Genomic DNA, 16,412 nt, shown 5'->3' with positions numbered 1-16,412 from the left:
AGTCTTTCTTCATAGATTCTAGTTTAACAGAAATGCAGGAGAGTAATACCGAATGTTACTAAAAACATTGCCATCCTCAGTACACCAAACATTGGCCGTTACACGTGGTGCACACGAGGTCAACAAAACATTGGTCCTGGCTTTTTATCGACACAGCAGATCCATCCCATCAGAACAGGAGCCGTCCATGGGAACCGGACCTGTCTGTTGTTCCAGCTGCACGGCATTCTTTTCAGAGGCAGCTACCCAGCACTGTACAGCTTCCACTGTTATCCATTCATGACTGCACCGGCGCGGCCTGCCACTGATGTCTGTTACCCCAGCCCTGTAGAGATAAACTGTTTCACACAAGCCCAGCTATGTGGATCAACAATGCAAACTCAGACGTGGAACTATAAAGTCCGCAGTGAGAAAGTTGAAGGGCTTCAAAAGATAACGTTTTCTATCATCTAGCCGTAACATGTGACTGGATCAGAGATCTAAAAGCTGCAGACGGCTTTACATGCTGGCATGTCCAGATGAGAGGGAAAGGCAGCTGCTGGAAAGCTGAACTTTTGAAAACCCTGAAATCAGGGAAAGTGACATTACTAAACTCTGACGAAGACGGGCAACATTTTTAAAGCTTGCTTGCAGCTGTCAAGGTTTAAATGTTGCTTTTAGGTTTGATGTGCGACTTCCTTTTGGCAGGGGTGTGTTTAGAATCAGTTTTCTTGGCAAGCAGAGTAAATTCATAGTCTCGGTTATAGTTTCACTTACAGAGCATATAATACTCCTGTGTTTCTGCCATATTTCTACTTATGGAGATTCAAAATGGTGTTGAATAACATAATATACAACAAAAGCACCGAGAGATTTCACTCTCATGAAGCGGCTTGGTAATGCTTCACTCACCTGTTTTGTTTTGTAACGAACAAAAGTTAATAAGTAGGGGAGAGCGTGCTGGTGTGGTGGTTGCCTTGATTCCACTGTTTGGTGGGTTCTTTCTGTGTAGAGTTTGCATGTTCTCTGTGTGCTTGTGTGGGTTCTCCCAAAGTACTCTAGCTTCCTTCCACATTGGATAAGAAGAAAATAAATGGATGAATGGATAGATGTTACTGACTGATGACACTTAATTTGTCTACACCTGCATGGAACCGGGTGTCTAAATCAGGTAGATAATTTTCTCTTATGAGAACATGTCTGATTTTGTTACCTTCACCATTGAAGAAAACAGATGGACAAAATAGTCATTAGTACAGATGACATGTTTTCAAACATTACGTCAGAGGTGAATCAACACGCCACAGTAAATTTTCATATTGCGACATCATATGCTTATTGCTGTTGGTTTGGAACATTTGATTCTATTTAAACAAAGCTTAGAGTGAGTGTCCCTTATGCGGGGAGGAAAAAAAAGCAGTGTTATTTTATCTGAGATCATTTTATGTCTTTGATCCAAAGACTGTGTATAAAAATAGACGTGGTCACTGTGATTCGGTTTGTGGACTACCATTCTGAAGCCTCGAGTTGCGCAATTTGGCTGAAGCCATCTTGTTTTTGTTAAAACCAGATGTCACAAGCACAGGTTGGATCGTAGTGAGTAATCGAGAACACTACACACCCATACGGTAGTGGTGTCAATCAGTAGGGAGCCACACCCTAGCACATACGTAGGTTTATTGTCTGTTGTTCTAAATGGAATTTCATTTACATAAAGTTTGAAACTAGTGATTTGGAGCATAAATTTCATAAGTGAATAAGTGTTTCTTTGCGTCATAAGTGAGCAGTACGGTCATTTTATCATATAAATGTGTGCAATCAGACTTCTTTTTGCAAGCAGAGATCATCAGTATCAGAGGAGAATCATAATTAAAATGTCAAAACAATCAAGATGATGCTGTTCTACATGTTTCACAAAAGTCTTTTTTTTAATACTTAAGAAATTTGTCAGTCACTTTGTAATAGAGTTTTCTATTAAGACTTCAAATTTTTCTGACTTCACTGATGGCTGACTATTACTTTTTTACGTTAGTGAAGGTAAAATTCCTGTCACACTGTGTTCTGACTGTATGTGCAATTGATTGTAATTTCATGAAAGTCATTCTCAGAAAATTCCATATGCAATTTTATTACTTTGGTGTCTGAAAAAAAAAAAGTCACAGTGTTGCAATTCAGGAATGTTTATGGATGCTGGATTTTGTTAAGCAGTAATTAGCTGAGATGCACTCATGATACATGTGCAGTAAATCATGTGGGAGTGTCTGACATTGTTTAGATTAAAATTCTTTGGGATGTTATCACCGTTTCGAGACTGCAGTGTTGCATATTCTGAAGGTGTTTTATTAAACACAGGACTTCAGAATAATGATGAGAAGCAGTTCAGCTCTTCTGCTTTCTTTCGTTTGGACATTGGTTTGGACATTGCTTCATTCCTCCAGCATCCCTGGCACACGTGAATAGCATCCTTCTTCTCTCCCTGTCACACATTTCCACCACACAGCCTTCTTTTCTTCCTACAGCTCTTCAAACAAGCCCTCTTCAAGCAAACCCTTCAAGAAGTTGTTCACAGCCGGTAGGGGTGGGGGGGTGGGGAAGCAAGCTGGGCGGTGGCCACGGCCCTCCTGTATCCTATTAGGACTAGGAGTGTTGAAAAGGGGTGTGGCCTGGAGCCAGTAACATCTGTGCCTCTCCCCTCTGCCCCCACGGCATTCTGCAGAGAAAGGCAGAGAGAAGGAGGCTAGGGAGGGAGAGAATACGAAAGAAGTACTCGCCAGCCAGCTGGCTGTGTGCATGATCTCAAGCAGCAGTTCGTTCTATGTACGGCGAGTTTATCCCTTGTTTGCCCTGCAGCCATCACAGAAACACATCCTCAACCTAACTGGGATTTTCCTTTGACAGCCTCTGAGAAGGTGCTTATTAGCCACTTAAACCTCATCCAGATGACTTTGAACCTGCGTGGACTACATACCTTGTGCAGGAAATGCTCCACTGCATGCTGTGTACAGGCATAGTTTTTTCTGTCGACAGTGCAGAAAGCTGGATACTGCAGTGAGTTGAGGATATAAAGGGAATGCTAAGAGCACAACAGAGGGAAGCTCTCTCCTGGACAGGGTAAGACAAGCAAAATGCATCTTCCAATTCTACCCTATAATTAAATGAATGCAAGGAATAGGAGCGAGGAGCCGAAGCCGGCTATCTGCTGGCTGAAATGTTTGAGTGTGGACTGCATGTGACCGGGAGATAGTTGGAGGCTATCAGCGTGTGAGTGAGGGGAGTCGGGGCTGCTGGTGTGCTTTATCATTCCCCAGAACACAAGCTGGATTGGATTCCTCTCACCAATACGTAGGTGAATGTGTCACGTCTGTCTAATTAAGAGGTGTTGGTGCAGAAAAACAGTGTTGCCGTAGTAACCGAGGGGGAAGGGGAGGATGACAGGTCGCTCCTGCCGGGGCCCACGGCTGATTTCATGGTGGGAGAGTTGTCCTGTGTATGCGGGGAATGCCCCATAATGACAAGGCTGCTCTGGAGATAGGGTGAGGTGCTGGTAGAAATATGTGCTTACACACACAAACACACACACACAGACACAGTGGCTACAGGGTGCTACCTCCCACCAGCTTCTCTCCCTGGTTTGCTGCCCATTATCAGTATCAAGTGAGTGAGAGAGGGAGAGGATGGCATATTTTTTCCATGATGGGAGTGGAGTGCAGATAATCAGGTCAATGAAAGCAATGTCACCTTGAGCGTAGAGGGGTCCGCTGATTCTCCTCGCTCGTTTCCTGCCACTGCCCATCCTTCTCAGGTTCCAGTCTCACTTCCGCAGCGCCTCTCTCTCTCTCTCGAGAGAGAGAGGCTGCACACTACACATAACATAAATACTATATGGACTCATGGATTACAATAGAGTAGTTGTAATTTTGTGTGGATTTTACAGTGCGTCTGGGTGATGGCAAGCTAGATTTTTACCCTGTAATCCGTAATGGTTTTGTTATTTGTTTATGTCTGCTGAATTAGAGCGACAATCCTATTTTCTCCCTTATAAGCATCCAGAACAGATTAAAAAGGAGGGTAATGTGCACTGGAAAGGGCTTACATTAAATCACCCTCCCACCCAGCTTGCACCGGTCACCCACCGCTCTGGTTGCCATGGCAACTGAGGAAGAGGTAGGGATTTTTAAACTGCTGCAGCTCAGGGTATCCTGGAAAATATTACAGCGCAGTCCCCACCCTGTTATTGATGATCTGTGAGTTTGTACATTTCATTACTCAGGAATAAATATGTGATTGGTGTTGGACTGTGCCTAGCTGTGGCACACATGAATCTTTCTTTTGCAGTACACAGAAAGATCACGATGACAGCTAGCGGTCCTTATAAGGCACCGCTAGCTGTCTTTCAGACTGGGGGATTTATATTTGTACTCGCCAGTTGTTTATTACTTGCTGTTCTCTCTTCGATCTCACTGCTTATTTACAGTGATGCAGTTGTTTGTGATACTGATGCACGCGTGGGAACTGTTTCAGAGATGGCACTGATTGTCTGCCCTTGCTGCTCATAATTGAGGGCATATTGATCCTCCAGTTTAATGATTCTCAAGCTCTCGACCTCTGCATGTCTACATACAAAAGAGCTAAAGTACTCCTTCATCCATTGGCCAATCAGTTCTTTTCACAATAAAATCATTTCTGGGAATGCTGTAATTTCCAACTTCTGAGCTGTCACCAACATTTAAAATAACAATTTACGACTGAAAGCTGTTAACTCACACTTTTCTTTTTTTATATATATATATATATATATATATATATATATATGGGTGTGTGTGTGTGTGTGTGTGTGTGTTTATAATGATGTCAGTGATAAGACATGGTGTAATCCCACCTTAGTGCATTGCTTTGATTTATTACATGCAATACTGTGGATACAAATCACACTGGTGCATTAATAGGGGCATGAAGTGGGTGTAATGAGCGGCTTGTTTTATATGCTATTTTTAAACTGCGCTGTTCTTTTTCCTTTTATCTTGAATGTAGTCGATAAATAGAATTCGAGATGACAGCAATGAAACTCTGGCATACTGTCGCATGTTCAAGTATTTTCCATCTTTGCCCCGAGTCTAACCTCCATGAAAGCCTGGCCTGTTCAAAAATGCTAAGATCTTAAGAGTGGGGGGTTGAAGACTCTGTCTGCAGAACAAGTTTGGCAACCTTGCTGGTGGAAAGTGCAGTAGCCTTTTAACCTGCTTTTTAATCTCTGTCCTCCCAGCATTATCTGCACACTCCCAGTTTCTCAAAGTATATTTTTTTGAATTTTTTTAAGAGCTGTGGAAGAGCTTGGAATATATGTATATTTGTAACAGTAATAAACTGATACTAAAGCCTATTTGGTTAATATTATTATAGTTTTTGCAACTATTAAAGTGTCAAAATATGGTTTGGTGAGCATCCAGTCAGTTTCCCTGTTGGAGTTTCTATAAAGGAATACAAGCTTGTATAGAACTAGAGGGTACCACATGTTAGATTCACCAGTGATTTGAATCTTTCCAAGACCATAGAATAATTTGGTGATAAACAGCTGCTTATCATCACTGGGTGTGCACAACGCTTTGTTCATAAAATAATGCAGGTCAGGTTATCAGTCTTCTAATCAAATATTCACTTACAGAGTTTATTGTTCACACTTTATGTTAGTCAGCCTCAACGTGAGTGTATATATCTTTCTCTTTCTGTTTTTGAAAGCAGTTGTGGCTTCAGATGCATCATAGACTATGACTAGAGTACTGTCTCCAGAAGTGTGTGAAGATCATGAGCCTGTGTACTGAAAACAAACAAACAAAACAATTAGATTACCTTTATGTAACATAGGTAATCGAATTTGCTGGAGTTTTTTTTTTTTTTGTTTTTGTTTTACCCCAAGCAGTTACAGCAGGGTCTCGGAGTACAGAATAGCATTTACTTGTATTGTTTACCATTAGTTGTTATATCCAGGGTTATAGTATTAATATGGATCTAATTTGCCTTAAAGAGTCCACTGACAGATTTTTTTTTTTTTTTTTTTTTTAACTGTTTTATTTATGCACATAAGCACGTCATCATAAAACAGGAAAAAACTATGGCAACAATAGAGTCGGATTACAATTCTTATGGTCACAGCCCTGACTAACTTTGAAACATTAACTTTCACTACTTCAAAGTGCTACAAGAGCTTTTATAACCCACAGCCCTGTAAAATGACTGTAAAGTGTATCACCCAATGGAAGAATCGCTTCCTTTGTCTCTGTGTTATCCCTTTCTCTTCGCTTTGCGTCTCTCTATGTTAATCCTGTAATCTGAGAGCCACTTCAGCACTGCTCCCTCAGCCATGTGACATTAATGCTCCAGAGGCAATGCCTTTGTCATATCTCGACATGCAGTCGTGTAATTTAAATGCACATGAGCACAAACACATCAGAGCAGAATAGCTCTGCTGCTTTAACACTGCAGCTTTGACACCGACTTTCTGATGGCTCTCCATTGACTGGCAGCCAATGGGGACCGATTGATTTTAATCTCCATTAAACCTGCCAGTCAACATTTCTCTCACGGCCTAGTTTTTTTCTGATAAGTGTCCAAGTTATCATCTGTTCACTCATTGTGTGCTCAGGGTGCTATTAAGTAATTGGCACAATGATAGCTATGTATGGTATCCAACTGTGCAAGATACCACTATGCCATTTGTACCACATCTAAACCAGGGAAAATTAGTCACACACCATTTAACATTTCCTTCTTGCTAGGAGAAAAGCCTTAGCAACACACACTAAAGCTACATTACAAAATGTTATTAATGCCACTCTTAATGCTGTTAATGTTGTGACTGTGACCAAATGTGCCTCTGATGTTGAATCATTTTTCATTTGCACAAGTTAGGCAAACTGTTGAAATACTGGTTTGATTGCTGGTTTCTAGCTCAGCAGCTCTGGGCTAAGGTTGTTTTTTGGCAAAATGACTTCCTCCAACCTTATTCTATGTCCTCAGCTTCATTTGCAGCTGTCCATACAAATCCAAAATATTTTTGTCAGTGCAGGGCACAATAATCCTTGGGCTTTTAGTTAAGCATATTGCAGAGAGTGCACTTGGCAAACCATGAACTGTGCCTCCAGTATCAGTGGAGCAGATATAGTTTTCAAAAGAAATGTTGCTGTGTGCAGCAGCATCTTATAGCTGGGTCCATGACCTGGAGTTGCTTTGCGTTGAAAATACTTCGACAAGATGATCATCAAATCGTAAGTCTGATCCATCCCAAATCCTAAATCGGTAAAGAAGATTAAACTTCTGTGCACCAAATACCTTTCTGCTCCGCCCATAACACTGCTACAGCTATACCCTGTATAGCCAACCGTGCTTCTACCAGCTGTGCCATTTTTTTTTTTTTTTTTTTTTTTTTTTTTTTTCCCACAAACATCTGATGAAATTATTTGGGCTCTTTAGATGTTGATGCAACAGATGTTTGTGGGTTAGTGGAAAGACATTGTGTAAGAACAGCATTATACTGATGCAATTTTTCTAGGAGAAATACTATTTTTATTAACACCCTGTACACGCTGTAAGGAGTTCAAGAACACTGTTAGATGGATGTCCCTGATGCAAGGAGAGATTCAATGTTTCTCTGAAGGACAAAGGTAGATTATAATTATATTACATATTGTTATCCTGTTGCCAAATCTCCTTAACCAAATCAAGGTAGACGGTGTACAGTGCTGCCAAATATATTCTGTGTATTGATTCTGAGTAGAGTCTTAATACATATGTTGTTCAAGGTTTCCTTGGCCTTACTAAAGAAACACAGGAGAGATTCTCATCTCTTTCAGCATGAATGCAGCCTGTGATTTAGGTCAATATTATTCACTGTAGAAATCAAAAAATTAAAACTACATCTCAAAGCTAGAAACTCCTGAGAGATGCCAGCTGTTGCAGAAGAAGGTATTTCACACATCTGTTTTCAATACACTGCTGTCCACTGTGTTCTCGTTCCAAGGTTGAATTCCTTCTCCAAGTCAAGCACAATCTGGGTTATTAGCATCAGCTTAAAGTTGACCTCTTTTTGTGTGAAAATTAAACAAGGCTACTGATTTATAACAATTAATTTTGGATCGACTTCTGTACCTGTCACTCATGTAGCATCAGGAAAATCTGGCACACTGAGCCTTTTACGGTTAACGGCAGAGAATCCTAAAGAGGTTAATAAACTGACGGAACAAAATCAACAAAGAAAGATGTGACAGCTGGATGAAGTGTCAGGTCATCCTTAAATTCTTTAGTTTTCCCTGCACATGTTTAGTAACGTGAACCTCTTTGTGTTTAGCTTAAGATGCTCTTCTTACTTCTGCCTTTTCTCCAGTGGACCTGACAGTTGTGCAGGTTTTAATGGAGAGGTCTTGGGCAGGCACCATGGGCGGGCTCACACTCACTTCGCAAACACTGGGATTGTTTTTACAGTTTGGACTCATGCCAGGTCACCCGCCAAACCACATGGTCAAGAAAACAACGAGACTATCCACAGACAGAAATCTCCTTCACACAAAGAGAGAAGTGTTTGTTAGGAAATGGGTGGGCGGGTCTAGTTATTGGATGTGTATGAATGAAGGAGTACAGAAGAATCTGGGTTAATCTGTATGCATCTGCCTACAAAAGGCATGTTTCTCTGTTAAAGTCCAGGACTTGATTTATTTCAGGATGAATAGCATTCTTCTTGATCATATGAACAATGGGACTGCTACATGGCACCACCATCAACTTTCAGACTCTTAACATTTCAGACATACTACTACATGGATAATTACTGGATATGACCACTAATTTGGCTGTTACTTCTTGGACAGTTAAGATCAGTTCAGCTGGCTAGGCTGTACGTGACCTGTAATTAAAGATAATCTGTTGCTCCCTCTCAGTTAGAGCAGGTGACAGTGGAACGTGTTGTAGTGTGGGTGTTGTTCAGGGTCACAAGACTCACCTGGCTATGAGAGGAATGTTGTCCTGTTGCAACAAGCCTCTGTTAGGTTCGACACCTTGACCGTCTGACAGACAGCCTCCGGGGACTAATGTGAGCGCAATCAGGTCTCAGAGGGTAAACAATTCCAGCACAAAGTCTTCACAGACATCAGATGGTCTCCATGTTCAAACACTCCCGGTGACCTTCTTCGGATGAGTGAGTCGTGGCATATCCTCTGGCTACTGTAGCTGGATGGGGGACCAGCTTTGTCCCACTCTGGCTCACAAGTTTAAACATAGTTTAGCTAATGGAAAAAAATGGGCAGCTTTGTGTACTAATATGGTCAAAGAAGCCTTTGAAAGGCTTCTTCCCTTCATGCTAGAATAGATGGTGAGTGTGAAGCCAAGCAGCTGCTGCCGAGGCCTCCAGTAGTCAATTTAGAAAAGTCAAGGATGTGTCAAAATAAATATACTATTCAGTGTGTTAATAAAAGAGAGCTGCTGTGTACTTTATCCCACGTGTGGCCATTTGGCCTCAGGCACCGTGTATTTCTAGTGGTACTGTATGCTTTTCATTCACTCTGTTGTATATTTCGGTACGTTTGCTTTCTTTTTTTCTTTAGAAAAGAGTGATTATTGTTAAAGTGGAATACATGTTATGACTAGTATTGTTTGACAGTTTGTCCAGTTAATTGTAGTCTGTTGGCTTTCAAGAGCAAAAAGCAGTGATGTGGACAAGTATCTAGTGCTTCGGATTTGTCAGAGTAGCAGTTCGTTATAAACGCAGTCTGCCTTGAGACAAAATTTTAAAAACCAATTTGTTTAAAAGTTAAATTATATCTTATGTTACTGCTTGTGTTAATTATATCTCTTTTAGAGGTTTGCTCCTTTTGTTGTTGTTAGAATCGGCACATCTTAAAGGAGTTATTTGGTGCTTAAGAATAAAAATAATAGAAGGCGACAAATTTTTCTGGTGGTTGGAAAAAGTTGCTGACATCCGTAATTTAAAAAAAAAAATAAAAAAATAAAAATACAGCTGCTGGATAGAGGAAACCCATATGAACCAAAAGTGCCAAAAATGGGACAGTGATGCTATCGGGCCCTATTTAGGTTGACCAAAGACATTGCTATAGGAAATGCCCTCACTTTCTCCTTTGGAAGAAATAACTAGTTTGTTTCCTCGGCTCGCTGAGAATAGCGACCCACAATCTTCGATTACCGCTAAGGACGTGACCTGACCAGACTAAATTTAAAAATGCTTCACACTGAACTTGATGCATTCAGTCTGTGTGGAGCATTTGACTTATAGGAAATCACTGGAAAAGGTCAAGTGAACAGGGTTATAATCTGCTGGGCTATTGGTCACCACGACAAGACGTCCAGACATTTCTGCAGTTCAGCACAACCTCTGTGGTTTATGATGCTGAGCCTCACACCACAGTGTAGGGACAGTGTAGAGATATTTTTGTGGTATGCTGACGACAGCATACTTGCGGATATCTGGACATCTCTTTTTTTATTTCCCAGACAGCAGATATGTCCCTTGTGCACTTGATTTCCTTGTTGAAGATAAACCATCGGGTTAGCGAGCACACTCTGCAACTTTCTTCTCTCTTTGTCACGTTTAACATGATTATTATACTTGTACATGTGTTCCAGGTTGTTCTGGTTTTTTTGGGGGAGGGGTTTCCTAGTGAGTTTTGATGTTTGTTTTTCTTTTAAAATCTTACCTTATGTTTTACTTTGAGGCTTTAGCAACAACCTTAGCATCTGTCACCCTTGGCTGAAAGCAGAGAGGCAAATGTTTCAAGCACAGTTCAGTCTGGTCACAGGTCAAAGTACAGTCTGAGTGAGATGACTGAAGGGCTCTGGTCTTAACCTCCTAAGACCCGAACTCTTTCATGGCATGCATTTTTAATTTCTCTTTGATATTGGGGCTGACTGGGACCTGATGAATGTTAAAAACAAAGAATTACCTGATTTTATTTTTATTTTTTTTAATTTTTATTATTTTTCTGTTTTTACCTGATTTTTACTCCTGAGAAAAATGAGATCCACATATGAAGACATTCGTTTGAAATTTTGATTGAACAGTGTCAGTATAATGTCCTCGTAAGTCGATATCAGGCTTTTGTAGAGCAAAGTATTTTGGTCCAGGCAACCCCAAATGTGATGTCCACATATGTGGACACCAGGGGCCTGTTCTTCGTACGTCGCTTACTACATCCAAGATCAAATGACACATCCAAGACCAAACCATCGCGCTAACCGTGAGCTCGCTAATCCGGTTCCCCGAACACGCCTGCTGTTGACGATTAGTACAGCTGGACGCAGTAATGTGACATCACTGGGTGTCGTAAAAGGGGCTACGCATCGATAGTAGAAACATTGATCGGCAACCCGCTGATTGGTCGGCGAAAATGTCGAAGGGGCGTGCTCGGTATTTTCCGGCAGCAGAGCAAGAACTCATGAGTGAGGGATTTCAGGAGTTTCAGAGTTTAATTAAAACGCAAGAGAACACTGCAAAGGCTGCAGAAGCAAGGAGAGAGGGCTGGCAGAAAGTTGCTGACAAATCAAACTCGTAGGTAATTTAATAATAATACTGATAATAATGGATTGGGTTCATATAGCGCTTTCCAAGGCACCCAAAGCGCTTTACGATACCACTATTCATTCACTCCCACATTCACACACTGGTGGAGGCAGCTACGGTTGTAGCCAGGCTGCCATATCGCGCCATCGGCCCCTCTGGCCAACACCAGTAGGCGGTAGGGTAGATCTATCATATGACACTATATTGTCCAATATCATATGGCATTATATTATATTATAATATGTTATATTATATCCCCTTTCACATTAGAGCCACAACAGGACCCACAAGAACATGGGAACAAGTAAAAGTGGAATACAGGATTATTCTACAGAATGGTAATATTTATCTCTTAGATTGCTTTTCGTCTCTTGGCAAGGTAATACTGGCCTGTAATACTCTGTTAGTTTGTTCATAACAGCAACCAAGAAAAGGGCAGAGGAAAAAAAGACAGGTGGTGGTCCTGCACCCCCTCGTCAACAAGTTGGTTAAGTAAATAATACCCTCACGGGAATATCGATATCTCTCTATGAGCACACTGTCGCGCTGAGCTAAAGGATCCTGTCTATCCCGCAATATACGCTGAATTCTGAGGACTCTCCTTATCAATCTTGCACCTTCCGCAATGGGTGGCTCGCGTATACAGACAGGACATGGCTGCGACAGGCTTCCCAAATCCACCTTCGCTTTTATAGCCGTGGTCTCTCATCTTGATTACACGAAGTAATTTACAATTACTACTCTGAAATATGAATTACATCTGTAATAATCACATACATGTAATAGAATGTTAATAGTTCATTTCCCTTTTTTAGGAAATGACCTGTATGTATCTGTGTGACATCAATAAAAGGATCAAGTGCTGCATTATCTTTAGTTACATTGATGTTATTTATTTATGGTGAAACAGTGGTGGAATATCGCTGTTGCTTTCGTATAAATGAAGCGGACATACCTGCGTGGCCGCGATCTAATCCTGTTTACATAAAGTAAACCTGCTCCCGAGCAGGTTTACGCTTACGGCTCTGTTGCTATGACAGCAAGTCCCGGATGAGCTTCGGGGAACCGAACGATCCGGGATCACGCGAAATCGTCAACAATCTAATCCAGCTAACTCACTTAGCGCGGTACGAAGAACAGGCCCCAGGTCCTAGGAGGTTAAACAAGACTAAAGATTTAAACTTTGAAAGTTTAGCTGTTACAGATTGTCCCTCAGAGCCAGAGTTTTAACATCACAATGGCACTTGAGGAAGTGTTGGGGAATTTCCAATGTCATCAGGTTTTATCTTGTCATGATTATTAAAATTTGGACAATAAATCTGTCAGTTGGATATTTTTGTCAGAACCAAAGTAGTCAAACAGCAACCTAAAATATACTGTATCTGGTATTTGGGGGGAGGGGTTACTTAAATGATCCCAGATTTGTATTTATTTATTTTTTTAAATAATCTTCCTCTTGTAAAACTTTCATTGATATGCTGAGACGGTCGTCAGCAATGCTGCTCGTTTGGGACAGCTGAACTCTGTGTATTTTTATCTGTGATAGACAGGCAGGGCAGATAGTTGAGTAGGATTGTGCACATTTCCTACGTTACTGTGGAAACTTACAGCTGCTACAGACCAAACCAAATGTGTAGCTTGTACTGCAGCAGCCAGAAAGTAGAGTCACGTGATTGGATCATCAGGAAGATTGAAGCATTGTATATTCCAGTTTGACATAGTCTCTAAATGTTTTAAATCTCCCCCATCATTAGGTCAGTATGCAGACTGATTTGTACAGCAGCTCAGGGATTACTAAAAGGCCTGCTTTAGCTTTCCCCCCTTCACTGACCAAACCAGTCTCTAAAGACCAGAAGGTATCACACACTGCTCGCCACGGTCATTGTAAACACTCCCTTCTAATTACTACTCGTTAGATCTTCAGAGAAAAGCCAATCCTGAATAGGAGGAATTGGACACGAGAAGACCTGAATTTGCTAATCCAGTCAAATTATCTCCCCCCTTTCAAGTGTCACACTCTCATTGCAGGGCTCTATTGAGTAAATGATATAACCGAGTCTTTTGGGGGCAGAGGACATTGTACTTTCCTTTCAAAAATCATGACCCTACCTCATTAAACATTAGCAGAATCAGAGGTTCATGTTGTAGTACAGTACAATTGTGGCTGGAAGCTTGCTGTGGTTTAATTGAAGAGAACAGAAATTATCAGTCTTTGTTTTTAGCACTTTTCAAATTGTCTTAATTGTGTTTTATTCTTTTTGAAAAGCCAGTTTAACTATGCAGCACAGTGGGGTGGTGGCTAGCTCTGTTGCCTCACAGTAAGACGGTCCTGAGTTTCCTAAGCTATACTGAGTTTGACTCCACCATCTGGCCAAGATCTTTCTCTGTGGCATGCACTCTAACTGGGTACTCTGGCTTCCTCCTTCAGTCCAAAAACAGTAAGCCACTTTTATGCAGTTAGTTGGGTCAGGTTAATTGGTGATTCTAAATTGCCCACAAAAAATTGAATTGAATGTGAGTGGAAATGGTTGTTTGCCTCTCTGTGTTATCCCTGTGTCAGATTGGCAATCTGTCCAATGATAGCTGGGATAGGATAAGGATAAGTGGAAGAGAATGGATGGATGGACAGTTTAACTAATGTGGTCAATACGTCACTCTAATTTGGTCAAGACTCACTGTCCCCTCTTTGTGTCTACAGTGCTCTCTGACGGAGACCAAACTCTGAGGTGGAGGAGGCTGTAAAGAGGTCCTGAAGGAGCCTCCCCCCCTCCCTGCCTGACCAGTTAGACATTGGATCGCCATGCCTCCTCGGAAGCGTGGTGGGGGTAGCGGTGGTGGCGGCGGTCGCAGCGGCTTCTCCGCCATCTTCTGTTGTTTTAACAACAGAGACCATCCAGAGATCACCTACAAACTGCGGGATGACTTTGCTCTGCAGTCCATGGAGCCATCACTGCCCATGCCGGGAAATGATGAGCTGGATAGCATGTTCGCCGAGTTGGTGGTAAGACACTGTTCCATTTAGTTTTTTGTTTTTTGCACATCTAAACACTTACAGAAATCAGTAGGTAATCCTGATGTGTCTTATTCAGGATTACTTACTGGAACTTTTATTGTCATGAAAGTATTAAAAATAAAGGTTTCTAGCAAGTTTGAATTCCAGCGCTTCTTTAAAATAAAAGGCCAGTACTTAGCACTGTATCACTGGGCCACCTTGGGATAATTATGACCTTTAAAAACCACCCTATCATACAAATCAAGACAATTTACAATGAAATACTTGAAATATTTTCCAAACTGACTTAAGTGGATGTTTTAAATTGGCTCTAAAATATATTCTTACTACATTGTTTACCCTGTCTGTTACATTTTAAGGCATTCCCAAATAAACTGCCACTTCCTCCCAGTTTAAACTTACACTAACTTGTGAATAACAGGGCCAGACTGCCTTTTTTCCCTGTCTTATTGTCACTTCTAATTTGTCGTGCCCTCCTCTCGCTCTCTCTTCTGGCCCCGTTTCCTCTCTCATGGTTGCCACAGTAATCTAAGCATGACATTTTTGCACATCAATAGGCCTTATTCAGGAGCTCTTAATGCCTCGGCCTCCTCCATCTGCTAATTGCTTGTTTTTGTCTACCACTCTTTATGAAGACATAATTGAGTACGTTGAGTGTAACGACAAAGAGGCTTTCAGTTGCTCTGTTTACTAGAAGAAAACAGCCACGTGCTTTTCTTTTCACCCAGTATGAGCCACCATGTGCTTGTATAATCAGAATGGGTTTGCTGGGGGGGAAAAAAGACTCATGTTGGGGAAACAGATTTTGAACATCTGCTCTGTTACGATCAGTTAAACTCGACCTTTGAATTTGAAATTTACTCAGACAGTCAGGTGAAGCTACTTTTCCTATCATGCGTTCATACCCAACATAAAACACATACATGCTTTTTATGATTTAGGGAGTAATTGAGTCATTTCCCCAAACACACGTGGCCCTTTTACTGAGGATGTCAATAGGGACTTGATCATTGCACATATTGATTCACCAGGCCTACATTCTTTAGCAAATGAAACCCCCAAAGGCACATCCCATGATGACTAGTTGTCATTAAAATATTTTGCAATTATTCTGTTGGGTAAACTGCGTTAACATAATCTCTATTTCTCTATAACTTCCACTGCCTCTTTCACATATAGTCATTCAGCTACAGTTCAGCACAAAAAGCCCATAAATCCCTCAGATAAGTTACAGATCTTGCTGATAATGTCTCAGTCAGTTTTTTTTCCTGGTATTTAGTCAAACGCTTCCCAAAAGCACCCTTTACGCGCCTCTGTGAAATGTCTTTTATGCGTTGTGACACATGTTGTTTCCAGATGTTTGTTACCACATATTGAGCAGGCAAACCACACCTTATCTTTTCCCCATTACTCACACATCTAAAGCCGGGAAGACATCTGATTTGTTTCAAAATCGCACTGAATATATGATGAGACCATCCAGTGATACTATGAAGAGATTGAGCTAAAAACAGCTAACAGAGCTGCTCTTCACTTATGTTTTGTTTGGTTTGATGTCAGTTGTTTGTAAATTTGCAGGATGATGGTTTTGAGAAAGATGCTCGATATTTTAACACTCGAGTTATCAATACGGGTTTCATAATCTAACGTTCAGCGATTTGTTACTGTGACTCAGCACCAACATTTCTTAACCTTTTTCTTCTTTTTCATCTTCATTTTGCAGGATGAGCTTGATCTTACAGAGAAACACAGGGAAGCCATGTTCGCACTGCCTGCAGAGAAGAAATGGCAAATCTACTGCAGCAAAAAGAAGGTAAACAGATCTCTGTTGGCTGCATAGCACATTACACTGTATCAGCC

At 41.2% G+C, this 16,412-nt stretch overlaps 1 protein-coding gene across 5 annotated transcripts in view; it reads left to right on the top strand.

The window, feature by feature from the left end:
* The window catches only part of daam1b (dishevelled associated activator of morphogenesis 1b), a 47,230-nt gene that overhangs the window by 12,761 nt on the left and 18,057 nt on the right, over positions 1-16,412 (top strand). For 4 of the 5 annotated variants that reach the window (XM_080882627.1, XM_080882623.1, XM_080882625.1 and 1 more), the window contains exons 2-3: positions 14,238-14,540; positions 16,276-16,365. In XM_080882627.1, coding sequence (XP_080738753.1) covers positions 14,340-14,540; positions 16,276-16,365 — 291 coding nt within the window. In that variant the 5' untranslated portion in view covers positions 14,238-14,339. Of the gene's footprint in view, positions 1-2,697; positions 3,091-14,237; positions 14,541-16,275; positions 16,366-16,412 lie in introns of those variants that run through there. The other variant, XM_080882624.1, reaches the window with a different exon arrangement.

Source organism: Rhamphochromis sp. 'chilingali' (assembly GCF_963969265.1).
Source record: "Rhamphochromis sp. 'chilingali' genome assembly, chromosome: 5".
In the NCBI taxonomy this organism is placed as follows: Eukaryota; Metazoa; Chordata; class Actinopteri; order Cichliformes; family Cichlidae; genus Rhamphochromis; species Rhamphochromis sp. 'chilingali'.
This window is presented reverse-complemented; position numbering and strand designations above follow the sequence as displayed.